The sequence below is a fragment of the Boleophthalmus pectinirostris genome, unplaced genomic scaffold, assembly GCF_026225935.1.
Source record: "Boleophthalmus pectinirostris isolate CB_2022bp ecotype Guang Dong unplaced genomic scaffold, ASM2622593v1 HiC_scaffold_2, whole genome shotgun sequence".
Classification (NCBI taxonomy): domain Eukaryota; kingdom Metazoa; phylum Chordata; class Actinopteri; order Gobiiformes; family Gobiidae; genus Boleophthalmus; species Boleophthalmus pectinirostris.
The window spans coordinates 20470417-20490438 of NW_026571152.1; the positions used below are offsets into that span (position 1 = coordinate 20470417).

At 38.7% G+C, this 20022-nt stretch overlaps 1 protein-coding gene across 2 annotated transcripts in view; it reads left to right on the forward strand.

Annotated features, from left to right (window-relative positions):
* LOC110169417 (SRSF protein kinase 2-like) overlaps window positions 1-20022 on the forward strand; it is a 68392-nt gene that overhangs the window by 13776 nt on the left and 34594 nt on the right. The window contains exon 1 of one of the 2 annotated variants that reach the window (XM_055155184.1): window positions 2330-2989. The exons of the other annotated variant lie outside the window; for it this stretch is intronic. Coding sequence (XP_055011159.1) covers window positions 2952-2989 — 38 coding nt within the window. The 5' untranslated portion in view covers window positions 2330-2951. Of the gene's footprint in view, window positions 1-2329; window positions 2990-20022 lie in introns of those variants that run through there. 2 annotated transcript variants of the gene reach the window in all.

Here is a 20022-nt window from a genome sequence, read left to right on the forward strand (position 1 = left end):
TTAAATGCTAGTCAATGATTAGTATTATATCTTACAGGAAAAATAACATCTAAGGGCTCATCTAGCAACTGAAATTTGCTATAAGCTTAAGTATCTGAAACTGTACTTGCTGTTAAGGCTGCTGCACTAAATATTCATTCATACATTTTCTGCCATACTGTGGAACATTATAGCCAAAGGAACACCATTCCATGGAAACAAGCAGAAAGAGGCCCTCCCTCAGGCCAAATAAGAGTCAGGTTTGTGGAGATGCAAGCTTGCTCACAGTAAGGACACAGGCTCTTATGTTTTTTCAATGCAGTAAACACAACCAGAATGGTAAAACATAACATAGTCTATTTTTGGGCATAAAAAGTTACATACTATGGCTTTAATTAATTGCAGTCTTTGTGATATGCTAATTGTGGCCTCTCGAATTGGCATTTCAGTTAGACTGTTTGAAATTTAGTTGCCCTAGTGGTTGGTCTAATTCACAAAAATTTCAATTTATTAATTTTAATTTAATTTTTTTTTCAACAAAAGTAACCCTTACTGTTTTTAACAGTTTTTTTTTTTTGTTTTTTTTTATTGACCCTAACATTGCTATCTACCAATTTCTATTGTATGCAAATAATATTCCTTCCACCATTTTTGACACCTCTAATGCATTTCTGTGCTGATTGTACATATTTGCTGGTCAATATCATTAACCTCAGAGTGCCCTTTGTACGGCCCGCTGTGCATTTTCACACACATGATCACATATAGACATGCAGCATACTCCCACGCTGCAATATTGAGGTCAGATGTAGAGAGAGGAGACAACCCCCATCGTGGCCTGCTACACCCTATGGCTACATCCTGCACTGTTTACTCATGTAGAAGCTCCCATCTGCCCAAAAGTGAGAGGTGACACAACACAGATGAATACAGTGACAACCATACCACACAGAGACCGATCAATAAAATATCTACAGGTTATTGAGCTGTTATTGAATGGTGAATTATGAGCAAAAACATTGTACCCAGAATAGTCAATAATTGAATGCTTGGTTTCAAATTACTTCACTAGATTCTGTTAGTGTTTACACAAATTGATCTATCTATTTCAATACCACAAGAATAGTTAAAAGCACTTTGTCATTTTCAACATGAATTAAGAGTAATTGATTTAATGTGATGTAGCCTTATACTTGTTCTGATATTGATCAAAATTATTCCTAAGCATTCCTAAGTAAAGGTCAAATTTGGTCTTATTTATGTATTTTTTCAGCACTGATACTAGTTAAAATTAGTGTCTAGTTTGTATACTATTTTTAGTATCAATTAGTGGAGTTAGTGGCCATACTACTTTGTCAATGGTATGGCCATCTGATCTCTGAGGCTAAGCTGGGGCAGGCTTGGTTAGTACTTGAATGGGAGACTTCTGGGAATACAAGGTGCCACAGTGGGGCAGCAGTGGCTCTAGTGGAATCTATTGTTGCGCCCTTAGGCATGACACTTCACCCACTGTATCTACTATGTGTGTGGTGTGTGAGTGATGGATTTGGTTGGAGGGGCTGATGATGCAGATTGGCAGTCTCACACTTAAGTATGTAATACAGATTGCAATATTGCATTAAAAAGTCTCTTGGTTGTTTACTTCACATCATTTGCCTTTATATGAGCAGTTATTTACAGTTCATTTTAACATTACATGTCTAATGATAATTCTATTGCTGATCTTTGGGAATATGGACAGACCCCAAAAGTTCACTTGACTAGCTTGTTGTGATTTAAAACTGTATTTTTTTGTCGAATATTGTCACTATATTATCTTTGTCCAATCTTCGACAATGAATCATCTTTCCATTCTTATGATTTATTGCCATTTATGGTCTGCATTTATGGTCTGCATTTACTCTGCATCCTCCTCTCTCCCATCACCTATACCTTCATACCCTCTCTACACTGAATTAACCCCCTTTTTGGTTCCTTCCTCTAGCCCTTGTGTCTGGCATCTTCTTTAACCCCAGCATCCCAACTCTCCTGTCCAGGATATCTCACTCTTCAAAAAACATCAAAACAGTCCCTAAAATTGGGTTACAACAAGACAAGCATCTACGTCGCTACATATAGAGCAAGAAAAAAAGGGGGGTAGCAGATCTGTGCGGCGTTGCCCCGAGATACAGGATGTCGTAATAAGCCAATTGGGAGAAGGAGAGAGAGAGGCATAGGGATGGAGAGAGGGGATGGGAGGGGCTCATTCTGCGCAGAGAGAAAGGGGGAGGAGAGAATGAGTCAAAGAGAAAGGCATCCATTTCCTTGCCTTTGTAGCCAACCGACACCCCTGGGTTTTCACTGACAGTGGAACAGTCCAACTTGCTGTGGGCTCTGTTGTTGTGCAGAGCTGCAGAAGGCCTGACGGAGCCGAGCAGACAGGGAAAGAGGCAACGAGGACGTAGATCTTACACATGAGACATTGGACAAGAAGTTTTTGGGGACAATATCACTGACAAACAAGATCCAACCAACCAAGAAGAAGATAAAAGAGGAGGAAGAGGAAGCTGAAGAGAAAGTGAGAGAGAGAGAGAGAGAGACGCAAGGTGAAGGAGGAGAAAAAGGAAGGAAGGAAGGAAAGGGAGGGAGGAGAGGACGTTATAGGGCATGAGGAGCGGCACCTGACTGCTACTACTGTCAGCCAATCCACACACACAGCCAGTCCGATAACAACGCATTTGACTTGAGATCTTTTCATCGCAAAGCTGTGTCCTCCATCCTTTCTTCTCCGCTGAGGACAAGAAGAGGAAGAGGGAGGAGGAGGAAGAGGAGAAGGAGGGGGGTGCCAGTAACCCTCTCCTTCCTCTGCCCAGACACAGCAGCCGAACGGGGAGACAGACGCGAGAAGTCACCTCAGAAGGCACCCCAGGCTCGCCGTTTTGCCGCCGTCCCCTGTGGTCCCCGGGCCAGAGAGCGGCTCCCAGGCACCGCTCATGTCCGTGAACTCAGAGAAATCCTCGTCCCCTGAAAGGTAATGCCTCCTCCACCTGCCCATGTCTGTATGAGCGTCCTACCATCTTCTCTGGGCTTGTTATTGTCCAAGCTATGACGCTGTTTTGTCTGTACCCAAGCGCCATCCAACCGCCTACCCCCTCACCACCTCCATGTTTTGTTTCTGTCTGTGTTTTTGCATCTATTGTCTGGGTCACATTGATCTGACTGTATCGTGTAAAGACATTGATATCTTCTTTGTTGCCAGGATGAACACCAATCTCTCATGTATTCTGTTATAACTAGGCACACCTTTACCTTGTAATGCAAAACCTTGCCTGCTGGCATCTCTTCAAGGTTGCCACATCTCTTTTGACAACAATGACAAACGCACATACACACCCCAGGCAGTGTGTCTGATGGGGCCAGAGCTTACACAGCAAGAGTGTCAACACACGTCAACATGAGGAGAGCCATGCAGCAGCGCCAGTGCATCCCCACTGCAGGACAGCAGGCTCACTCAACACCTTATAGTGCATAGCAATACTAAACAATGGCAGTACTCAGCGGCTCATAAGAAACGCATGGTAACCAATTAGGAATCATTGGTTTGTCGAGATTGCACATTGACTGTCTTCTAGTTCAGGGGTAAATGCTCTCTCCCTTGAAACATAAAGCCACTGTATTTGGTAAAATAAATAATTCATTAAAGTGATGCAGAATCAACACCCCTGGATCTTAAAGATACACTACATAAGTTTTCTGGTTGCAGTTGATTGTTTCGATGGCTACTGCTTTGACTGGAATCTTCCACAGTATGACATTAAACAAATGTTGCATTTACTCGGGTTTTACTGCTAAGGACATGCCTTGAAAAACATGCAGTCATTTTTTTGAGAGTGTTCGCCAATCCACTCATCTGACCTGAAATTTGCCTTGTAGCACCACCTGACATGTTTAATGCGACTACTAACATCATGGTAGGTCTCATCAAAGTCGGTGACAGACCCTTTACAAAAAAGTCACATAGTACATCTAACAGTGATACAGACTGACTTTTTCCTGATTATAGATGCCATTGGTGAATTTGACCATTCAAACCTTTTGTTTTGAAATGTTTATTGCTATGGCAACAGTCATAATTTTTAGCACTCTAAACCAGGCATGCCTGAACTATGCTCAGGGGGCCAAATGTGGCTTTCAGTCCCATTTTTGTTGGCCCTGAGGCTTCCTGGTGATTCGCCCCCAAATTACCATAAGCAGTGTTGCTTTCACACTTTATAACCGTAGTAACAAATGTTTGGGTGTGAGGCAGACCTTATATTTTGGTTCCAAGACTGAATAAAGGTGTGGTAGCCTGGTCGAACCTCTGATGCATATCAGCCTATTCGAATGATTCACTGCTTTGATCACCAGTCTGTGGCCCTTCGCTTCTTCTGTTTAAATATGTAGCCCTCATTGAAAAAAGTTTGCACACCCCTGCTCTAAACCCATGGATATTTGTCTAAAGGTTTGTTAGTCATCTAGATTGTGCTTACTAAATACACAGTCTTATCAGGCAGAGACATGGTTTGTTTTCTAATGGCATGATTCAGCATAATACCTCCAAACAATTGCAAGCTCAAGTGTTTATGATTGCACATGCTAATCAAACCAGGTACTTGTGTCTAATTAGGTCCTTCATAGTACACTTGGAGGAATCAAATGGGAGACTTAACTTCTTATAAGTCTTCGCGATGTAAATCAACCACTGAAGATCTACTTAGGTATTGCTTGTTACTGTATTTCTTAAGCTATCGACAATTTGCTTTTGTTGGTTGACTTAACGGGAAAATTATACATTTGAGCATAAATACCTATTTCAGACTATTCCTAGTTTTGCCTCTAATTAGTGGCTATAGTCCCTGGAAACCTTGAAACTGGAAAGAACTTGAAACTGACCTTGAGGGGAAAAAACAAGTAGATATCTTAGGAGCTAGATCTACATATTCTTATCACAAGAACTCCCTTAGTTATATATGGCTCTATAACAGTACATATGTTTGAATACAAACCCTTATTGTTCCACTGGTACTTTTCATCCCTGCTCACAAATGGGCTAAAGTCATGGTGTGTATCTAAACCGTCTAAAGCCCAGATTCATTCAGATCTCCCTGGAGCAGGCTTTATTCCTGCCTGAAGTGAATATGCAGAAAGAACGGATTTGACGTGTGCTGGAGGCTAGAGCCCAGGCTCAGAGTGACTCAGGTAAGCACTATGGTGCGCCAAAGCTACCAGGGTGCAGATGATCATAAAACATACACCAATGGATACTAATGTAGACTCTGATGGAGAGAAGCAATGCCTGTATTAGTTAGAAAGTTTGAACTAGTGTTGCATGTGTCGCAAATGTTTATTTATTCCTAGAATTTAAATGTTTTGCTGTGTTACGGAGCATCCACCACCTGCTTGCGTCTGTTTTTGGAGATGTTTGGAGATAAGGTTTGCCTGGAATGTTTCCCAATCCACTGTATTCCACTTATTCACTTATTGCCTCTGTCGATCTGACCCGTAACTTGGCCAAGTGGCGTCACCTACTTGTCTTCATGTAGATAGATAAAGCTAATTCCCTATGGTGAAATATTCCAGGCAAAGCAATTAACATTTCCAAGTTGGTGACAGACCCTCAAACCCAACTTTGCTTCTTTTTACAATTTTAAAGGCTTGATTCCCATCTAGATTTTTGAAAATAGCCATAATTTGACTTTTATTTGGATTTTATTTTATTTTTTTTATATTTTTAGTATACTGTTTAATTGGAATAGTTCTATGGTATAATTGCACCATATTCCACAGATAGGTTTTTGGAATAGCTTCGGTCTTAACCTTAGTTTGAGCTTGCAATTACAAAAATGTAACTTGTGGAAAAAAAAGTTAAATATCTGTATCTGGAATGTACATACACCTTTATCTTTGGATTCTACTTTTTAGATAACATTTCTGAAATGCGAGCTAGCTTATCATACGCATCATGTGGCAGCCATGTCGCGTTCTTGACTTCACGACTCACCTACTGTGTTCAGATCATTTGTTGTTTGGGTCATAGTAGTCTGACTGTAATTAAGAATAATGGAGCACTCTATTGTTGCGTGAAAGGTAGCCATGAATAGATACACTCACCAGGCTGTCGCTATGGCTGAAGCGCCAGACGTCTCATGTAACAGTAGGGTTAAACTATTTTGAGAAAAAAAAAATATATATATATATATACACACACATATGTATATATGTATATGTATTGTGTGTTTATTTTTTCTGACAAAAATCTGATAAGATTATATATCTATAAACATTAAATTTTAAAAATATCAATTTAGAAATAATGAAATATGAATTGCTAACATTCTACAACTACAGGGTTAGCAGGAATAAGACAAAATATTTACATCTTGACAGAGGACATTGTAGTACCTAAATACATTTTGCTAATTTGCTAATTGTGACTATTGAAATAGCAATTTCAGGTTAATTGAAATTAGAGCCCGACCGATATGGATTTTGTTGTGGCCGATATGAAATGGATATAATGGGAGTTGGAGCTGCCGATAGCCGATATATTCGCCGATATATTTAGTGATGTAAAAATTCACTGTAAATCTTGAATTGTTTAAAAAACTTAGGTTTGGCTCTAGTGGATTCTAAACTGGGTTTATTTAGGCAACATTTATTGTTGTTCTGCCTCTTTACATCATATTTACATACAGTAGATTGGCCTAATGGCATTTTTGCATCACATTCTAGCTACTAGTGATGGGTATTCCAGTGTTTTTTTTTTTGGAAAACCGGCTCTTTTGGCTCGGCTCACTAAAGCAGCTGGCTCTTTCGACTCCCAAGCGACTCTTGAGATTGTTTTGTTGCAAGCAGGACTAAACCAGAACTGAACCAGGACTGAAAAAGGACTAAACCAGGACTAAAACAGATTTAAACCATGTCTGAAACAGGACTAAACCAGAACTTAACCAGGTCTGAGTGTCGGGACTCGGTTTCTATCTCTCTCCCTCACTTGAGCTCAAGATTAGTCCTGGTTTATTCATTTTATGCTGAACTGCAGCCAAATATGCACTTTTTTTTTTATCCTGTGCACGCGCATATTTCTGAAAGTTTTGTTTTCAGCCGCTGCTGCTGTCAAACTACGGATCTACAAGCGTCTTGAAGAGAAAAAGTGAGAAAAAGAGAAAACACAGTTCCCAATAAGAAACATGCTCCCGTTGTTCGCTTCAAAGAGCCGCTTCGATCGCGACCGACCCATCACTACTAGCTAGTAAATAAACTACCGCTATTAGCCTTTAGCCGTAAAAACGTGTGCGCCGCGGTAATTAATTATATGCATAAATGTGGATCATTCACACGTCTATTCACAGCTCATTTACATATCAATACAGGTCCAGTAACAAATATACGGCCAATATAGTCACTTTACAATAGGCCAATAGAAAACAGCCTGTTTATGTGCAGGAGCTACAGCAGCTAATCGCTAACAAAACCTAAACTAGCTTCAAAATCGATGTATTTCCAACACTCACCGCTCACACAGGCTCCTCCTCACATCACAAGTCTGCACTAATAAATGTCCTTTTAATCCAAACTCAAAAGTAAAAAGAATATAATCTCAGTGTTGCGCACGGCTGCGGGTGTAAACAAACACACGCGAGTGAAGTGACGTGACTCTGTGGTGTGTTCAATACGGACACACACACAGACAAATTACACCGCAGATAAAACTGGTGCGGAGCCACATATGAGAAATCTGTCTCAAAAATGGAAATGCATTTTTTTTCTTCTTCGTCTTAAGGGCCGTTCACACAAAACGTCAAAAAAACGCCTCTATTTGGACGCCTTTGCACGCGCTGGACGAACGGGACAAAAATAACGCGCGTCCGTTGTGGAAACAAAGCCCGGCTCTTTTCCCGAAACAATGTCAGACCAAACTGAGAGGGTGTTTTTATGACAAAACATCAAAGGAAGATCGGGTCGACGAGTATATATATTTCGCTAATGACACTGGATCAGTCCCGGTCTAGTCCTGGTCAATACCGGTGTGTCCTGTCTAATCACGGTCTAGTCCGGTCTAGTCCTGTCACTAGTGACAGTCCTGACGGTGATTGTGATTCTGTTCGTGACACTGATTGGTGACGCGGCGCGTCTGACGCACGCTGACACGCGCGTCTTGGCCGCTGACGAACGCGCTGCGTGACGCCAGACGCTGACGCCACACACACAGACAAATTGCAGCCGACAGCACGACCGCCCAATAAATTGATCAATACTTGAATACGTGCTGGACAATCATGCGGAGCAGCGACATATGAGGGACATTTATCTGTCTGTAAATTGGATTAAATGAACATAATGTAGAGAGTCTAAGCTTTATAACGAGGTACAACATGCCCACGTGAAATATCGGCCCATATCAGCAAGCATATCGGCCGATAGCCGATATGTCTCCAGGTGCCTATATTGGCCGATAATATCGGCCAGCCGATATATCGGTCGGGCTCTAATTGAAATTAATCTAAAGTCAGGTTGAATGTTTTTGTAGCATACAAATTCTTATCATGATCAGCTATGGAGCTTAGCCGATAATGTTGCCGTCAAGGCCATTTTTGAAGAAGCAAAAATGTGAGCAGCTTGGTTGTCTTTTGTTCTCAATTCAGGCAGATTTCAAACAGAAGAGATGCAGAATATGCCCATTGATTTGCATAAGCTGTTTAAAGGGATGGATATAAGACATGTTTGAAAAGATTACACTCATTAAAATGCACGATAGAGCCGCTCTTAACTCACTTTATTCTAACATGTTTTTAAATTACTCTTGAATTTAAGGTGCACTTTATAACTTGTCCAGTGGAGGGTCCATCATCTGCTTGTCTCCATGGAGATGTGCCTAAAATGTTCCACAGTATAGCCATAAACTTCCATGGAGACTTGCAAATTACAGGCTAGTTTTGTGTAAAGGTGTTCCCGCTCTCAGAAAGAATTCATGTTTTTTTAAGATCTTTTTGAGCAATAAATAACACCTGTAGATGAATAAATGCGAGATAAGTTTACAGACAGATAAGTTTACTAGCATACTGTGTTAAGTTACACAGTGCACCTTTAAGATCTTATAATCTCAAGTTTCAGATCAACAAATAGAATTGCATCTTCCTTGTACATTTGCAGCTTTTTGCAATGTTGTGAAAAGAATTTCACTGTTCATTTGGTCGGTATCCATTTGAGAAGTCCATTTGTGAGTTGCATGTTAACAGACAAGCAGATACACTGTTAATTTTTGCCACAAGTAAAACAGAAAAGGGAAAAATGTTATGCAATTAAGAGAACATCTGACTCCAGAGTCTATTTTTGTCTTTTTCTGTTGTGTTGAGAATATCACACACAAATTATGCCTATAAAACCATCTGGCATCCAGGTGTGCAGAGATACACTATATTTCTGCATCATTCCTGCACTGTATTTATGAGATATGCCAGACTGCTATGAATTGCAGGTGTTTCTAAGGAATTGAAAACATAACTTCAACATACCAGAGCCATCCCTCAACCTACATTTTCTATCCAACCATAAACACTAAAGTTGTCCTGTTTGGAACGATTAATAACAATTTATTTAGGTACAATTAAGATTCAGTTCAGAATTTAATGGATGATTTTGGAAAACAAAACTGACAAGCATTGAGATTAGTTGTATGGTTTAAATTTTAATAGAAGAATTCGGTTCTCAGGAGCATTAACACATGGGAGTACCGTAGTCTGAAAAATGAACTGCTAAAATAACATATTGAGAATAACATAGTAAGCGCTTGAGTACATAGTAAGAACTATTGAACATACTATTTAAAGTATTCAAGTATTTTTAGTATATCTGTAGAGAACTAAATTACAGGGTTAGCAATTTATACATTAAAAAGGATACAGTATTCTTAAATAATTGCAATTTTTTTATTTGAAATTTTGATTGGGTTGTGATTAATCTCTCAGTCCCAGTAGTCAAAATTACAGGGTGAGCAGCAGGTTTTTATTCAGTTTGAAATTTTTATTCAATTGTCATTTGTTTTAACCCTAGCCACATATGACTTGCTTGTTATATCAAATGCATAGATGGATTGGAACAAGAACTGGGCAGAGCACCGTGACAAATTTCTGTGGGGGTTCTCGCATTAGGAAGACGATCTTTCTCATGTAACTTAGCTCTTTTAAGATGCTGCAAAGATGCGGATGGATAAAAGACAAGTTTGAGTTAGGGGATGAGTGCGTTTTGACATGTTGAGCGCCTGTGAACACTTTTAAACCTGGTTCAATGGGAGCTGACATGCAGTTTTAATGCAGTAACTCGTGGTATGGTTTGAGGGCTTATGTCGTTTTGAAGAGACTTTCTTTGAGGATTATGTGTAAGTGTGATATACAAACACTCACAGGTCAAGAGTTCACTATAACTTTGTGTGCTTTGTGGAAATAGTGAAATGAAAAGCCCCAGTTAAGTGTGTTGAAACAGTACAATTATTGTAAGAATGAGTCCTTAAAGTTAAGTCAGTTGTGTAATAAATCAATTCTTATCCCTAATATACAAACTCTGCTCCAAATTTTTTCCTATAATTGATAGTCTTATGAGCTTCATTTGACTGAAGCCAAACTCTACCTTTATACAGTCTATGTGATAAAATGCTTATGTAATTTCGATGCAGTTAGCACACAGAAATCTCATTTTGACCCTAAGACCGACTTTTACAATATATAGTCTGGGTAAACACATTTTTACGTTACTATTAGAGGAAAGAAATCGGTACAGCCCTAAACTTTAGACCTTACAAATATCTAACATTTGTTTATTATAATAGTTGTTATTTTTAATGAAATGGCATTCTGTAAACATATTCTATAAACAAATTCTATAGACATACACTCTTATTCCCAGTCTTGGTTTCATTGCAATAATTATTTGCCAACAACATGCAACACCAACAAATTCACCAGGACCAGACTTTGATGACCACAATAGATAAAGGACGTTGGAGCAGAGAGCTGAAGATGCTGTGTGTCTTACTGGACCTTTGCCAGTCTGTCAGGAAGCCAGCCCTATGCAGCAGTAGACAGCAGTACATCAGGCCTGGACGGACACGAGCATCCACCATGGCTCCCAGCAGCTTCTTCGGTAGCCCGACCCACACTGCCACAGACACAACCAGGCCACAGCGCACAGCAACGCCCTCAGAGCCGCGGGCATCTTTAGCCACGCCGCAACATGACAACAGCTAATGAAGCGTAGCATGAAGCTAGCTCGCCAACTACAAACCCTGGTCTGCTTGTCTGGCTCTGTGGCCTCCATTATCCAGGCTGTCCACCAGCCCCGATTATGCATCAGCGTGGTACTGCTGTTTTTGGGGGTGGTTCGTGCTCTGATTTTATGTGATCCTGTTTCTTAGGGTCTATTTTATATGCAGATGTAGCTAGGTTGTTCGTTCCACTTTAATAATGGCACCTTAATTAGCCTTAATAAAGCATCAACAAAGACTTCATTCATAAAGAACAAATAGTTTGGTCTAGTAACTGCTTAATTAAGAGGATCGGAGTTAAAGTAAGGGTGTTAATATAGTTAAGACTAAATAAACAATGTGTTCATTATGAATTAAGTCTTTGGTCATGCTTTAATAAGACTATTAAAAGAACAGCTAGCTATTATAAAATGATACTGTATGGTGTGGCTACCTTATGAGCACTGTGTATTACTGAAACACACTCCAGGGTAATCCCTTAGCGAGCTACACCTGAAGAAAACTGTGGTTCAAGATCTGTAAATAGGTCCCAAGTGCTGGTCACCTACTTTTAAATAATGAATCAAATGCATTTTAATACAACTGCAACAAAGTTTATTACAAACAAATCAATGAATAATAATATAATAATTTTGGAGAGTTGTTAATTAGTGAAACTAGTGTGAGCACTGCTTGAGGAATAATATTGACACAAGAATTGAAATCACATGCCAATGTTTGACAAGCCCAGACAATGGAGAGTAAAGCAAGTTAGAAACATGCTTTGTTTCGCTATGTGCTACAAGGCAGGCATAAAAATGTGTTTAAATTTAGTAAAATAGTAAAACATTTTTCCTTTGCGCTGATATTGGCTTTGATCTTAGAATGAAAAATAAGAACTTGTTTCCTCTTAAAATAATTTCATCCACCCCTGATCTCAAATATTTGAGCAAGTATTGTAGACTTAACAAAAGCTCTGTATTGTGGCCAGCCTCTGATCCAGGTCTTTATGCTTTGATGCTGTGTCACTGCAGAGTCAGCTCAGGGACTTCCACCATCTTGGATCTGCTCTTGTGGTTAATCAGTAATAAGAAGCACTGACTCAAACACTTCACCACGAACAAGACACCTCACGAACCATGTGTCGCTATGGCAATGACCCCCAATGAGAGGTCATGTGATACAGAACGGTGCACCCGACCTGGAAGAGAAACAGGAGTATGGTGTCTAAGGTCAAGGGGTGTTTTGAGTTCATTCTTCTCTTTTTTCAGAAAGAAATATAGTCTGATAGAACTGTTGAAGGCAATGAGGCTAAATCAAATCAATGCAGGAGGTAGCATCTAATATAAGTTTGATGCAGTTAGGTAAATGTATAGTAATTACTTGATGAATGATGTAAAATGAAGAAATGTAAATGTATGTATTTTAATGTATTTGTATTATGTAGTTTTTTGTATTGTTATCATTAGACTGTGGCTTTGTTTACTTGGTACTGTTAAAATGATAAACTTGATTTTGATTCTAAGGAATAGATTTGATATTTAGTACAGAGTCTGAGACCACAATTAAATCAATAATAATTTTCAACATTAAATCATAGTACTTTTCTTTATATTACCATGTGTACCATGTATACCATCTGTGTAATTTAAGTCCAAGTACGTTCCATAGTGGTCCATAGGCGTATACTAGTCTATGTAGTGTTATACTTGATATTCTGTTACAGCTCAAGATCACTCTAAAGCTATTCAGAAAAGGTTCAGTTCTGTCCTGTGATTATGAACTTTTTATTAGTATTGATACTTGCTTAAATTAGTATCTAGTTTTGATGCTATTTTTAGTCGATTTAGATCGATTAGTGTCTGATTTTTTATGCTTTTGACAATCATGCACACCAAAAATCTGATTATTGTCCTATTGCTGGAGTCTCATTATTGAAATAACATGTAAACAGCTAAATCTGATTTGAGTAATCCAATTTCTTTTTGATTATAACCCCAGAGTCTGTACTGTTTATCTTAGGGACTCAGAGAGCATGACAGAAATAAGATATACTGATACTCACATCAGGTCAGGTGGTAATCACATTTTTGGTGTGCATGTAAAGGCAGCTATTGAGTAAACACTGCTTTGCTTGAGTACAGACTTGAGAAAACCTGTCGGGTTAGTCTTATCTTTTAATGCCTAAATGAATCATGCCAGGAGGGAAACACATCACTCGGGGGGAGTGTGGAAAATTGACAGTTAACGGACAATTCTATCACTAACTAGAAAATACATTTTGAAATAAATATAAAAATATGACAAAGATGGACAAAGATGAAATATTAATGATAATACAGATAGGAAACATTTAAAATTGTCACAGAACCAGAGCACATGTCAGACAGTAGCTATAACCTTCAGAAAGACTAAGCCTGAAAACCATTTAGGATCAGATGATTGGCAGGTGACCATTTACCTGCCACTTCACCTGACAAGGTAATGACATCTGCTCAAGTGTCCAGAAATCGAGGTGATTCCACTCAGGAGGCATCACCTCTGCTTATTGTGTCCAGAAATGACCGTGAGCAAATAGCAATTGTTATTGAATATTGGGGAGAATTGTTTATTTGTTAAAAAAATGTTGAATAGGAAATCTTTATTTAAAATGCCTCAAATTAATCCTTTAACATTTCAGCAGTACCTTTATATGTTTACAAGAAGCAGGTGTGATTTGTTATGTTATTATTTGTAGACTTTATTGTTCCCAGAATTTCAACCAGTGTGTGGCCCTGATCTTACACCAGGATCTTGGTCAGAAATTAAACCTGGGGCCTTCTTGTTGTGAGGTGAGAGTGCTCGCCCACTCAGGCACCAGGCTGTTTTTAGATTGAATATTCTCTGTATATCATACTAATGGTACTCAGGGCCATAACATATATACTACTGTATAGTCACCGAATAACCAAGCTTTTCACATCTTCCAAAATAGTTCATTTCTGTATCAATTTGTCCCCATGTTAGACTGGCGATTAGGTCAAGATTACATGTCATTATGAGCAATTTGGTTTGTGGTTGCTTTGCCTGTTTAGACTCACTGTTTACAAAACACATTCCGGTCTCATGTTCCTCACGAGACAGAGTTTATATCAGCACTTTTCTAGATTTTCCCTCAGCAGTTCTAATATTAGCTGCTTATCTATAATTCTCTTCTTACCACTATCACTGTACCATCACAAGTACAAGGCTATTTTGACTTCACTCATGTAACTGAAATAATGCCTTACCTTTTTACTGATGTCAGTGGGAAAGTGGGTGACTCGAAAACAGGAGGTAGATGCACAGACCTCTGTCAAGGTTTTGGTTGTGTCTTGCAACAGGTAAATTCTAGATTTGGGATGCATGGGAGTACATTTTTTACCCCATAGAGTATATTGTTAAATTATTTTATAGATTGTAAAAATGGAGGAAAGAGCCATAATTACAGTTAACTGCACTTTGGAGGTCCATCCCTGCTCCACTTGTGAAAACAGCCATTCAAGGCTGTGCACACAACTGAAAAGTCATGCTTGTGAATACTAGAGATGTGCCAAAGAGTTTGTGAGAGCTGGCCTGGGTGCACTACATTTAAATACCTGCCTCCTCTTTTTTAAAATGTGTTTGAAAATAGTTTTTACTTTCAGCTTAACACCAGAGTTACTTAAGTTAGTTAAGTTACCAAGTTAACACCAAACTTGGACATCATTATTCACATAAAAAAAAGAAAAAAAGATTCTAAAACCCAAAGTTTACATTGGTCTGTGTACTACAAAGTACAGGAAAGTTGAAACCTTTTGAGACAGCCATCGCTGGTGACTGGGAAAAGTCCCAAAAGAGTAGAAAGGAGAATAGAAATAAAAGTGAAAAGAGAGCGGGGGGATAAGATGGATGTCTCTGTGTAGATCTGCACTGCATGCTGGGTAATTCTCCCTGGACAGGGGACTGCACTGCTGCATTGCTGCTGTGGAATGATAATAAGCCGTTTGTGTTTTTATGGTGGAATCACTGTGAGTTTGTTTGCACAGCTTTGCAAACACCAGGTGGATAAAAGAGACATACAGATTTGAAGTTTCCAAAAATCATTTGTAACATTGACTTTAGACTGTAGTCCTTTTTTTCATGCCAGCTAGGACTGACTCAGCTGAGAAATCCGCTGTCTGTTATGTCTGCATGGATTTGCGTGAGCGTCTGTCACTATTTGCACTGAGTGATATGTGATTTTGGGTGGAGTCTGTGCTTAAGAAGGGTGTGTGGTAAAAATATTTTGCTTATATAAAACAGCCTAAGTTCTTCTTATGTCTTATATAAACAAGTCAAGGCCGTTTGCTCATTTCATGCAAGGTTTAGAGATGCCTAGTTTAATACTTCTGAAACCTTTGCTATACGGACCACTGCTGGATGAATGAGGGATTACATCAACTTTTCAAAGTACATATAGCAAAAGGAATCATTACAACAATTTTGGAACAAATAGGAAAACACTAATTCAAGAAATTCAGTATAATGTTGCTTTGTATTGTATCATCTCATGATTTCTAGCAGGGGCCAAGTCATGCAAATACTATATATTTCCTTGAATAGGTAAAAGTTATATAGCACTGCACTTTTTAAACCCACTCATGTCCACTCACTCAGAGTACTGTATTACTGAGGCGGACCAATAGAAGGTGTGGGCGGGGGAAATGTGAGAATATCAAAACACGGATGTTTACAGAAAATTGCATATTGTCACAAGAATTATATCATACCCCTCTCGACATAAACATCATTAGTAGAGTGGTCAGATCTACTGTCACACAGGTTGATGGTGCAATTCTAGCTCCTACAGATGAATGCTCTCATTGTATACTTGGGCAAGACACTTAACCCACCTTGCCCCCAGAGTCTGCGTACACTGGTGTGTGAATGTGTGTGTATCATTCCTTGATGTAAGTGCCTTGAAGGTGGAAAAACGCTATATAAAAATGTGACCATTTACCGAATCGCCCTAGCTCCTGGTGTAATTGTTGTTAGTATCAGTTTTATACTTGAAAACTGTTTTGGGAACTGCAGAAGTCTACTGTTAAAATGTGTAATTCACACAAGCAATACAACAATGTAGAAACTGAGTATTAATAAAAGGACATCCAGTCAGTGTCACTGTCATTTGACCTGGGTTGTGTAGTACATCATCTTTAAGTGTGCTCAGATTGTATTTTGGGTAACCACTCCATTTACTGTGTGTCTGAATGAAATGCGAAAGTATTAATATCTATGTGAGACACTGCTTGGCAATGCATTAAATAGATGTAATCCCTATTAGTTCTAAGTGCCCTTCTCTTTCACACGTGGGCGTTTGGCAGGTGGGTGTCATTGTTCCATGTGACCCACTGCAGGAATCCAGGCTGGGCTAGTCTCCTCTTCCTACCCCTCTTTTGTTTTACCATCCAGAATCATCAAACCTGCAGCTATTTGGTCACCGTCCCATGCTATTTCTTCCAATATGGAATACAGCTCAAATTGGACTCCCAAAAAGAGATGGGGTCTAGCTCTCTGCGCACTTCGACTCCGCCATAGAGCCCTCCGGAAAAGGTAGGCTGCTTGCTGGACCATACTGTAGTGTTAGATTGACACGGCTAATGGGCAAAGTTGGGGATAGGGTTGAGAAGGTTATTGTGGATTTTTGTATTGTCTCAGAAAACAAAACAAAAAAATAACATTTTATTTTAACAAGCTAGTCCCATCTCAATGACTCACCTGTCAAACTGTGAAGAGGAAGGAGAGAGCAGGTGGAAGCCAGGCTAAAATAATGAATTCTAGTAGTGCACACTGTAAACTGCAAGACAACTTCAGTTAGAATTAGCGTGTACCAAAATGCGTTAACACTAGCTGGATGCATGCTGCAGGGCATTCTTAAGTAAGACTAGATTTTCAAGTACATTTAATTTATGTGTGAATCCTGTGATGTATGTACAATTCTTGCATGAATTAGTTATGAGGCAACAGACATGCTGGAAGAACTTTGAGGGTTTTTCAATTAGAGTTGAAAAATATATTGAAATGGCTCAAAGTGATTGTAATAGGATACACAAAATTAGCTCAAATTTTTAAGTGCACTATGTAACTTTTCTACTGGGGGTCTGTCACCTTCTTGTTTCTATGGAGATGTTATCACTGTGTTTGGAATGTTCCATAATATGACATTAAACAGATCTGCCTTAAATTTATTGAATGACAGATGGTTTTATTGCTCAAAAATACCCAGAAAAACAGGTATTCTGACTGCAAGCCGGATTGCCACTCCACAAATCTGACGTGTGGTTTAGTCTCCATGATGATAGAAAGGTTTAATGCCATACTGTGAAACATTCCAGACAAAGCAATAACATCTTCATGGAGAAATACAGGTGGCAGACCCTCCAGCAGAAAAGTTACACAGAAATTCCTTTTTTTTTTTTTACAAAAAAGTATTATTTTTCTATTATTATGGTCCACACATTTGAAACTTCATCTCATCTATTTATTCTAAGTCCTCTTTATTACCACACGTCTTAAATAAATATGAATTTGCTGTTGTTGTTGTTGTTCTAATCAGCTATATTATATTGTTTCTGTTCCAGTCTTGCTCCAATTATCTTAGTAAATGTTAACAAGTTACAATCTTCAGTCTAAAATAACACTACAGTGCAATGTTTCAGAAGCATATAAATTACACTCCTAATATTGATTTATTATTGATTGGTAATGTCATCTTACTCACCACAGCTTGCACACAGAGCACATAGGTGTTACATAATTGGGATAATCAATCATTCCTCCTGCTGTATTTCCCCAGGCTTTTGTTCTGACGGCTTCATCTTATTGCAGTCAGGGTCCCCGCTGTACCATAGTATGTATAGATTTAATTAAAGGTGGCATTATCTGGGATTGGCAGAGTCTTATTGAAAAGATTTAGGACCTGCTTATGAAAACTAATATTGCTGTGTTACTTTTGTGATGCATTACTATCATCTAATTTAAGGCAGTGTATCGAGGAACCAGCAAGGTCCCATGGGAAGAGAGGGACACAACAGTGATATTAATCATAACTTGTTAATAATCAGAATGTTTGGTTTTCCCTCATCAATAACTCACTTAAATTGTATTCTGAATGATTCGTGCATGTTTGAGAAAATGTAATTATTCTGAATTTGCTTCACAAATTGCTTACTTTGTTGTGATGATGTTTACAGTAATGTAGTGGAAGTCAGTGGACCTGTTTCTGTTATTCTGTTATTAATTTTGGATCAGTATTGTGATTTAAAATGATGAGGGTATAAAACAATAAACATGTGTCAACATTATCAGAATAATGTCTTTTTTAAAGGCACTGTACTCGTCTTTTACCGTCTAAAAATCTTGAAAAACAGTTTGCTGTGGTTTCCTAACACATTCCTAGCATCACAATTATTCACTGCGATGAGTTTAAAAGTGGCCAAGAACCAGAGAACAACTAGCATACTAACTGTGTGCTTCCTAATTCTCGTACAATAAAAGACTTTATGATTAGATGCGGAATGCAACCATCTGTCACGCAGGAACGTGATTGGATAAAACTAAATGACAGTTGAACCCAATGGAAAAGCATTCAAATACAGCGTGAAGATGCAAATTCACACAGAAAAGTCTTCCTGCTGTAGTGGAGAACATACAGTACTTAAAAGGTTACAAATGTTTGACTTATAGACCTTTAAACAAACCACCAGTCATTAGTATTAAACATGCTGTGTTGAATCATGAATTACACTCTTCTTAATGCTTTTTTCGATAGTTAAACATGTCTGTTCATATGTTGGCAGAGTTCGCACATGGTAGCAGTGTAGGCGGATGTAATCTCCACACTGGATGGCTTTGTGCTGCTGACGTCAGTGGAATGTATACAGACACAGGCAGTGAATGGAGCCGTATAGAGAGAAGCAGGAGGACTGGGTTAAAAGAGAAGTGCACAATGAAACATACAGAGGAACATACCCAGAGGTGGTGCAGCTGTGGGCTTCATGTGCTTCTACAGTGTATGGAGGGTCTATAGTTATGCAAGTACTCTTGGGTTTAGTATGTGTTAACCCAAGTGAAGATTTGAACTGAATAATTGTGCTACACAAAATACGACTAGCCCTGGCACGATAATTACTATACTGACTTGTCATTCAGTATATGATAGATGGAACAATATTTTTGGAGGGTCAGTATTCATCGTGGTGACTTTTAGTAGTTGGAATGTCTTTGTTGTTTTGCAGTACTACGATCAGATTTAAGAGGGTTGAATAAAGAACTTAAATGACTTACTTACAAGCTAACTACATAAGTGTTTCATTCTGCTATTTCTTTATTGCTATTCTTTATTATTTGTGTTTTTTGACCATATTCATTGTACATTTAGAATAGTTTTTGGGGACAGTTCTACCTAAGGGTAATTTGTCAGTGGCATAAATTAGTTTCAGCAATACATCGTACTTCAAAATGTGTTATAATGATGTGCCTAAATACAATAACAATGCATAAGGAGGTTGTAGTTGAAGTGTATGCATAAAAATCGAGCTGAAAGTAGTACTAACCAGGGTAAAAATCTGCATATTGGAACGGGTAAGTATGATATGTATTTGTAGTAGTAAAAGTGGTGGTATAGTGGTAGCAGTAAAAGTAACAGCAGTTGAACATAAATGTATTGTGATTACTTATGCTCACCTGAATATTTTGTACTTTTTGTGTACTGCAAAGGATTATCATTGCTTTGTCTTTCGTGCATG